At 36.7% G+C, this 8,946-nt stretch overlaps 1 protein-coding gene across 1 annotated transcript; it reads right to left on the reverse strand.

Annotated features, from left to right (window-relative positions):
- Positions 1–5,113: 5,113 nt before the first annotated feature.
- On the reverse strand, positions 5,114–8,939 carry LOC133521566 (small ribosomal subunit protein mS22). Its single transcript, XM_061856600.1, has 7 exons — positions 8,758–8,939; positions 8,454–8,683; positions 8,098–8,222; positions 7,909–7,966; positions 6,625–6,833; positions 5,482–5,662; positions 5,114–5,362 (listed from the first exon to the last, which is right to left on the reverse strand). Exons 1-7 carry the CDS (start codon positions 8,873–8,875, stop codon positions 5,147–5,149), a joined length of 1,137 nt encoding a protein of 378 aa, XP_061712584.1. The 5' UTR covers positions 8,876–8,939; the 3' UTR covers positions 5,114–5,146.
- Between the last annotated feature and the right edge of the window lie 7 nt (positions 8,940–8,946).

Here is an 8,946-nt window from a genome sequence, read left to right on the forward strand (position 1 = left end):
ATACCTTCCATATTTAGAGGGTTTGAATACAGATTCAATATGGTCAAAGTCAAGTCTTATTTAGGTTTAGTTTAAATCACGTGGCTAAGCTAAGTGGCCACATGTGACTGAAGCGCTAGAGTTGAGTGTAATAGAGGTAAAATCTAAGAAATAAACGTTCCCCCTCATAGATATTCTGGATATAGAAGATTCAAGCATACTATAAAACCTAAATACCTAGTAAATGAAAATTTGTAAGTATCTCAGTAGACAAAATGTAGTACAAAAGACATACATGCGCGAGCCCCCGTCCTACGTTTAGTCTTTTATATGGGAGCGCGGCGGCACGTGATTGGTATTTTCTTTGAGTTGGAAGCCCATACATGAAAAGTACCTACGGAATTATAGTTCGGTATACGAAATCTTAATTCAACCATTACAGTCGACTAGTAGAAAAAAGTATTCTTTTAGATGACTCGTAGAAAAAGTATTGTATTCAATAGTGATATAATCAAGCTTTCCAATCTCGTACCTTACTTAGGCGACACAGCAAGCTTCGTTGCCTGAACATTACGTTACTCGACTTAAAAAGCTCTCTATTATATCACAATTGTATAATAGTACATTGTGCAACGAGGGGGGTAAGTGAAATTTTGGATAGGAGGGTGGTAATTCCCGACAGGTGCAGGCTGGAGGGAATTAAAGACCCGAGTTTGCAATATTCTGACCCCCGGAGTTACACACAGTGTTTTTCATCACACTTGCGAAAAAAAACTAAATTTTAAGCAAAATAATTCTTAAATACGGTGACATATCGCCCGCAATTTTGTAGTTTCTTGGCAGGTAAGGCATCGAAGGCACAGAGCTATTCAGCATTCAGCCACGATTGAAAATTATGTAACAAATAATTTAAACGGCTGTTAAATTAATCAAATTAAATAATTTTAAACATAAACAAAAAAAACTTTAAATTAAAAACGTCAGTGTTTTAAAAGTAAAACTCATTTATGCTACTTGGTTTGTATGAATAAGTGACATAATTAAAGAAAAAAGCTAAGCTTTTGTTTTTTCACAATCCATAACTCCCGCGGAAACAAAATAGGCCTTTGTCCTTCAGCACACCTGCATGAAATAAGATCTTTTTCGAGCAAGTGTGATGAAAAATACTATTTACCTACAACTATAAACATTTCTGCGTATGAAGCGCAAACGCGAACAACAGCTAGTTAGAGTACCTACAGCATAATATATATATGTTTTCTAAAAATTGTTACTATCAGTAATATAATTGTTATATTTAAATTAAACAAATACTTGAACCTATCCCCACTACCGGGCTAGCGATAGCGCGGGAGAACATCAACGGGTATAAAAGATCGTACACTTTGATTTGATTATAGTCTTTTGTTGAATCTAACACAGTTATATTAACACTTTCGGTGCCAGGCGCCCCATTTCTAGCACAAAATTAACACACATTCTTGGCAGTAATGTGAATATAAGTGTTCGTAAAACAAACCACAATGTTAGAGCCGCGAAAACTGTTTACAATACTCAATTTATTTACAATAATTGATAGTGTTTATCCGCAAGTTGGTTCCGACGGGCTGCATGGCGACACCATAGAAGCTCAGTGCTTGGAGGTGCTCGGCAATGAGAACCGACGACTACCCATAGCGTTCGAGCGCGCAACACCCAGTACATCGGATAATGTTCAACTAACAAGACATCACATCATCCCGGTAAATATACTGACCGATTTCTTCAACTCTGCTGTAAGAAGGAACGACGAACACAACGTCGAACTAAGTGGTATCATGAATTTTATTGGCTTTCTGGCGAACGATTCATTAAATTTGTACCCTGGACCTGGTATTTATCAACGTGTTAGAAATGACTTGGCCCAATTGAGAACTCTGCAGTCGCTTTATATTAGTGATATTAATGTGAATAACCCTCCTCTTGATATATTATTTGATGCGAAATATTTGGTGCATTCATTGTTTCAATGGATACCAGCGAATATTATTATTGGCCCTAGTGCTAGAACAGATGATCCTGGGGAAGGATTTGAAGAAAATGCCATATACATTATAGGGCGCAGAAATTTTGAGCGTCTTAACACAATAAGAAGATTAATGTTATCGTATATCTCCACAGGCCAACGGAATGAGTTTAATCAAGTCATAGAGTTATTATGTGAAATTTCAAGAAAGCGCAATACACCATATCCTTACAACCCTGATCAATGGGTACGGTATAGTTCATGGTTTGGTGATACCAAGTATTATATCGACAGAAATTCGAAAATACGTCGAAAAAGAAATATGACAGTGAGTCACATAAATGAGGACCCATATTGTGTGAAACCTATAGAAACGCTTAAAATGATGATTGAAAACAATAATTTGATGATTATCGCAAAAGCGCTCGAGAGAGTAAAGAACAGCAAAAACCCTTATAAATTTTACAAAGAAGATAAAAGTTCGTGGAAGGAGTATTATGAATCCATGACTTGGGATAAAATTTACGCTAAAGGTGTTTCTATGTGCGGTGACGGGTGGTTCTACAACGCATGGGGATATAAATTTAATGACGACTCATTTGCAGTTGGGATCGTAGCTACAGATGCAAAAAATGGAAAAGATAATTGGGTAAACCTCTCACTTGATTTTACCAGATCAAAAGAGTTCAGTGAATACGCAGGGCAAGTGTATTTCGATAAGAACGGACGACCAGTGGCCATTGTCATTAGTGCTTCCGTTACGGGCAGTCAGGGTTCAGGCTGGTCTTTTATTTATAACGGCGGTGAATGGGAATACGAATCTAAAAACACATGGCTCCAGCGGTTTGGTGGAAGAACCGAATCTCTGGACGCAAACGCACCGAGATTCATGAAGGAATAAGTAAGAGTATATACACTTTACAGTACATATGTTGCTAATTTACCGCACTAGTGCGATAATTAGCACGTTCAATAACTATGTCGAAAATTATAGGGCCATATGTACTGTAAAACATTGTACGATACATGTGCGAATAGGTTCAGTCGCGTTTTAATTTATCGCCACTAGTTTCGAATTTCCTGATTTTCGCACTTGTATCGTATACTATTTCATTTCACATGCTCTGAAGGTGGGTCATTGTTGTTCTGTGGAGTGTGCAGGAAGTGATGTGTTTCTGCACTAGAGCAATTTACATTCCAAGTACATTTTTTATTTATATTTTACGATAAGCAATTACAATTGGGTTTTAAATGGATTTGTTGGACAGTTTCCATTGTGATGTTTTATGGAATATGAATCCATAAAAAACGATACTTTTACCTAATTTGTTAATTGAAAGTACCCTTAAGAAGTACTAAGTAAGTTTAAACTTAGTCCTGTATTTAGAATAGGTACACAACATTTTTCGAAATGAAAAGTAGATTGTTTAACTCGGGTGAAAGGCACCATTTCAGTGTCAGACTAACTACCTCGACAGAAATAAGTGCCATTCATGTCGTGGTTAACAATCTACTATTATTGCACCTCAAAAGAAAAACTCGATAACAGATATACAGTGTAAATAAAGGTAGCACTAGCCGATCTTAGCGCTAACTTAATAATAACTTTACTTTCGCTTTTTTTCGACGGTAGTGTTTTTAGTTTTTTTTTTACTTGCAATGTATGTATGTTCGGACAAATCTTGCAAGCTATATTAGATCAACTTCCCATTATTCAATTGAGTTAAAATTTCACATACATATTGTAAGTTGGGTGACAATGCAATATTATGGTACCATCGAGCTGACCATGGCCATGGGAACTCTGTGATAAAACAACGCAACATAATTGTGTTTGGGATCAATTGTTACAATTGTCTCGATGAGTTTTAGTTGCCTGTTGAAAGAAAAGTACAGTCAGCGATAAAAGCTTGTATCAAAAATAATAGTTTTTTTTTAAATTATTTTTAATAAAAATAAAGCATAGTTTCATTTTGTTATTTGTTTATACTAGTTCGCAACATGTTATTTCAGTATAGCCACATAATTATTTCAGATGCGTAATAATAATAAGTACCTAACCGGAGCCAAGGAGTATATGTACCTAGGTATAGGTATGTATAGACCGGAGCCATTATTGCGGGTTTTTTAAAAAAAGTGCGCGCCCTTTATTTTCATTAAGTATGTAACTTAGGTTCTTTTACGCATAGGAATATTAACACGCTTATACATGCGTTTTTTTGCCTCTGAGCTTAGATTTTTAAACCACATTTGATTATCCGAATCTAGATTTTTCGTTTTATTAGAAAATCATACCATAGTATTGAATAATTCTTAAGTGAGAAATAGATTAGGTATTCAGTTGTATAAGTCAGTCGCTATAATTGTTGTAAAAAATATTGTTATTATTAAGATTTTAATTAGTTGATATTGTCTTTTAATATTTAATGTTGCTTATACCCTCTCAGGGTTCATATTAAGACTGTACTTTAGGCTACAAATAAGCATCAAATGTACACATGAAACGCAATAAAATATTTGACTTGACTTTTTTTCTGGCATATGCCTTTTTCTTTGCGTTCAACGCAATCATATTGACATACTTATATGTATGAACGGGCCTTACGGGCAATAAGAATGGGGCCAGTACAGCGGTGTCACACACACGAATTCGAGCCAATCGTGTAGTCTAACGCGATTGGTTGATGAGTTTACATTATACGCGCGCAATTGGTCGCAACTAGATGCGTTAGCCTGCACGATTGGCTCTTATTCGTGAGTGACACCACTGAACTAGCATCATTCTTAGTGCCTGTATAGACAGGGCCGGATTTAGGGGAGGGCAACCGGGGCTACTGCCCCGGGCCTCCACAATAGAGAATTCGGAAAATTTACCATTTTAAATTTTGAAAAAATTTGGGGCCTGGGGGCCTCCCCTCCACTCCTTTATTGCCCGAGGCCTCCAGACCTCTAAATCCGGCATTGTGTATAGACGTCCTTAGATATATGTAAAACAAAAATTTCCGCCACCGCCATATACCTCAACTGACGCGCGCGGTTGCAGCCCAATGTCAACCTTCGCTTATTCCGACAAGGTTTACGGTGGTGTTCAAAGGGTTAACTTAAAAATATTGATACAAACCAAAACCATTTCTTAACTATACATTTATTACACATCTACATTCAGGCACTCCCGTGTGCTAGTTTAATTCCGCGACTCAGCTCGACCAGTTGCTGGTAGTGCTCTCTGAAACCCTGCAGCGCCAGCTCTTGCTGGCTCTTCATTGAGGAGTTGGTAGTGATGTACTTCTGGACGCAATCGACGCAACTGCTATCTAGTTGGATATCTTCTTCTGTGAGGCGATCCGGTTTTTTTAGTTGGACAGGTGTTGGCAGGATCTGAAATAGAGACGTGTGATTTTACCCCTTCAGCTGCAGGTCAATATCAACCTTCGGTTAACGATGACGTACCGCACACGATAGGCGTGATGCTTAAAGGGTAAAGAACATGGACAAACCTGTTGCACAAGTTCAGTAGCCAGATGTCCCTCAGCAACGTCCCCATGTACGGCCTGTCTCGTGGCGACCAGAAGCGCGGCCTCCCTCACCGCGCCCGTCTGCAGCAGCTCTAGCATAAGGCTGTCTATGCTTTGATGCCAGGTCAGGTAGAATACTAGTGGCCCGAAGTGGCGGGTAGACCTGGAACGATTGTACGGGTTAATCCCAGCTATTACCACTGGTAACTGCAGGGATTTTTTTCCTCTATTGTTTCCAGTTGCGAAATAAAATCCTTAACATACAAAACATTTGATATTTCAGTGTAAGGGCATGTTTCACAATGTCCAAGTAAAGTCCTGAATAAGCTATTTGCCACTTATTTGACGAATAGTCTTCGTTAGTGTTTCACAATGCTCATATACTTAAGCTTAACTGATAGATGAAGTGCTAAGGTTTGCAGGAAGTTTTATCTGGCAGTTAACTTATTTGTTAATTAGCTATCCAATACTTTAGTACTAAGTGTAAGGCCCGAGTGGATACGCGAGTTGGGCGCGCAGTGGGGTGTAATTTTACATGCAATTATTGTTCCCACCCTCCTACCGCAAAAATAAATATAACAACCCACCGCCGACTGAAAAGTTTCAGTTTTCGGGCATAAGACCTCAACATCTCCAGCATCTGAGGATGCCTCGTAGAGAAGCGAAACACGTGGCTAGTTTTGTACTTTTGATGTTGGGTTGTTATATTTATTTGCGTATTTATTTTGCGGTGGGAGGGTGGCAACATTAATTGCATGTAAAAATACGGTATAAGTAAGTATAACGGGTTAGCACTGATTGACTAGCACGTTATATTTCGCGGATTAGCAAAGTAATATTATTTGTTTTAACACAATAGATATGTAATCTACACAATATTTATTAATTTTATAATCTACAGTTCATGTTAGACCTACATATATCTTAACTTATAGGGCTTCTTTAGCTCTTTCTACTGTAGTCTGTCATGCATGGACCACTCTCCTCCAGTTTGGGCCCGCCATTAGTCCTCCTATCTTATCCTCCATTCTATTATCCTCCTATCTATTAGTCATCTTCCTATCTTGATAGAAGTCTTCTCTGGCACCATACATTTCGAGTGATTATTTTAGAAAACTAACTCACCTCAATAACTCATATCTACTCTTAGCATCAACATGCTGGTAGGTAAGACTAGTGACCCGTTGATAAGATGGCTCGTCCGGTTCATACTGAATGCAAGCTCGGTCCAGTACGAATTCATACTGCTCTCTGTCCAGGATGCTGTTTAATTTCTCCTCATCCGTGAACATCAGGGGTTCCCTTATTGTGCGTCCGTTTATGGGGATATATATCTGAAAGGTGTAGAAAATAATAGGATCATACATCTTCATCTAGAACCCAAATATTGTTGATATTAGATAAAAGACTGTCATTGGCCTTCTTTTATGTAAACAGTAAGAGGCCGTTATCAATGTTAGTTGCAAAAATGACTAATTGATAAATTTAGTGCATGAAATTGTACACCTTTAGAAATAACAAGTACTTACTGGTTTCTATTAGCACATCTTGTTATGTTTCATTTTAATAATTTTTTTTTTGAAACAGACTCACTTAATTAGAAACGATTTTGTTTTCTGATAGATTTTGTCGATCTTATTTGTAAATTTCGTAAAGTTTGGACTGCTAAAAATGGTAATTTTGTATTACATGTGTAATCCTGTACTTCAACTTTAATAAACTACATTTTTGTTATTATAAATTTCAAGTAGTGTAAATGAAAGTTAGACGAAATCAATTTTCTCCAGAAATTACTTCAAAACAAGTGACAATTTCTCTGAAAATCGACTTAATTTCAACGTAATTTTGATTGTCATTTACTGCCATACTTTTTTGATGAATTTTTAAAAACTGTCCCTTCTCGTAAGATATTACCAGGGAAGCATGCTTGCGACTTCATTATTAAAAGGTAAGATACTTGTTATTTAGATATTACGTAACAAAGGGTGTTCAATTTCAATGACTAAATCTGTAAAGGTTGTCTGGAAGAGATCGCTTTTTAGCGATAAGACCGCCTGTTGTTACCTGGTTCTATTTTCCTTTAAAATTCATTTGTAGTTTTACATGTATGTAAAATGTATAATTGTTGGTGCAATAAAGAATATTTACTTACTTACTTACTTAAATCTATCAATTTTACTTTTTTGCTCTAAAATCGTTATTGGGCTCTTAACATGTTTTAAAAGCCATATAACAACCATTCTTGGTGTAGGTATCACAGAACTGTTACCAAGAACTGAAAAAAATCGGAATATGGGTATATTTATTTATTTGCTCCTTTAGTACACCAAGAGTACAGTTCTACAAGCTGATTAGAAAGTGCAAATAAAATGAATGTTTCGATATTTCTGAAATATTAATGCTTAATACCTGGTTTAGCCTCTTTCTGATGTCATGGTCACAATTTTGAAGAGTGCCATCAGGTAATCTGAAAGTAAGGACATATGAACATAATATGAGCTAGTTATTCAAGAAGGTGCATTAATCCAAATAATTTGAGAAAATTGATGTTTCTCTCAAATACTGAGATTGATAGTTCTATTGATCATTTTTAGCTACCTCTCTACAATAATTCTATGTTCATTTGCAACACCAAAACTGATATCTGTGAAGATGTATTTGGATGTGTCATAACCAATCAGAGCAGGGTCCTCCGACAGGACATCGTGAATGTGTTGTTGGATCTGAAAATATTTTATAATGATTATGTCAACTGTAAGAAAAGAAGAAAACTTACCCCCTTATTCATAAACATGTACTAAAGTTATGATGCCGCTGATCATTGTTTGTCCCTTTCCGACGTATTGGTATGATGGAAAGGGACAAACGATGATCAGCGGCATCGTAACTTTAGTACACGTTTATGAATAAGGGGGTAAGAGTATTTCAATTACTTAGTTTAACATAATGAGAACCTTAACAACAGGAGGCATCTGTAGAAGTTGATCAGCTCTCTCATTTGCTTTGGCGACCTCTTGTTCTAACTCCTCGGATGTTAAGAATTTATATTTGGGAGTAGGAAGCACAGGTAATGCACTGTTGGTTCTTTTGCGGAAAACCCTCGCCAAATCCGGCCTTGTTAACCTTTTCAGCAAAATTTGAATGTCAGGGGAGAAAAACTTCGGCGCAGGATCTTTATCACCATCTAAAAAGTCGCAAATAATATTAGATACTGCAGTTTATACGACTTTAACGTAATTGTTGGTTAACATCTATTACCGTATAACGATGGCACGAAACTTAATTTTCTTGAATAAATGAGGAACTGAATGTCGCTGTGCTTTAATATTACATTTTTAACACTAGATTGTGCAAATTTCTTAAATAATATAGACATTTTAATAACAAACAATCCGCAAGATCCCAATCCTAACCTAATTTTTGTATTTTTTTTTATTTAAAGATATC

The sequence above is a fragment of the Cydia pomonella genome, chromosome 9 (genome assembly GCF_033807575.1).
Source record: "Cydia pomonella isolate Wapato2018A chromosome 9, ilCydPomo1, whole genome shotgun sequence".
Lineage (NCBI taxonomy): Eukaryota > Metazoa > Arthropoda > Insecta > Lepidoptera > Tortricidae > Cydia > Cydia pomonella.

Excerpts from the sequence above, each read along its gene's own strand:
- LOC133521566 (XM_061856600.1), bottom strand. The coding sequence starts at position 8,875 with ATGTCTATATTATTTAAGAAATTTGCACAATCTAGTGTTAAAAATGTA. Across the intron at positions 8,223-8,453 it reads AGATGCCTCCTGTTGTTAAG|ATCCAACAACACATTCACGA; the intron begins GTTCTCATTATG and ends AAATATTTTCAG. Across the intron at positions 5,663-6,624 it reads AGTAGATATGAGTTATTGAG|GTCTACCCGCCACTTCGGGC; the intron begins GTGAGTTAGTTT and ends CAATCGTTCCAG.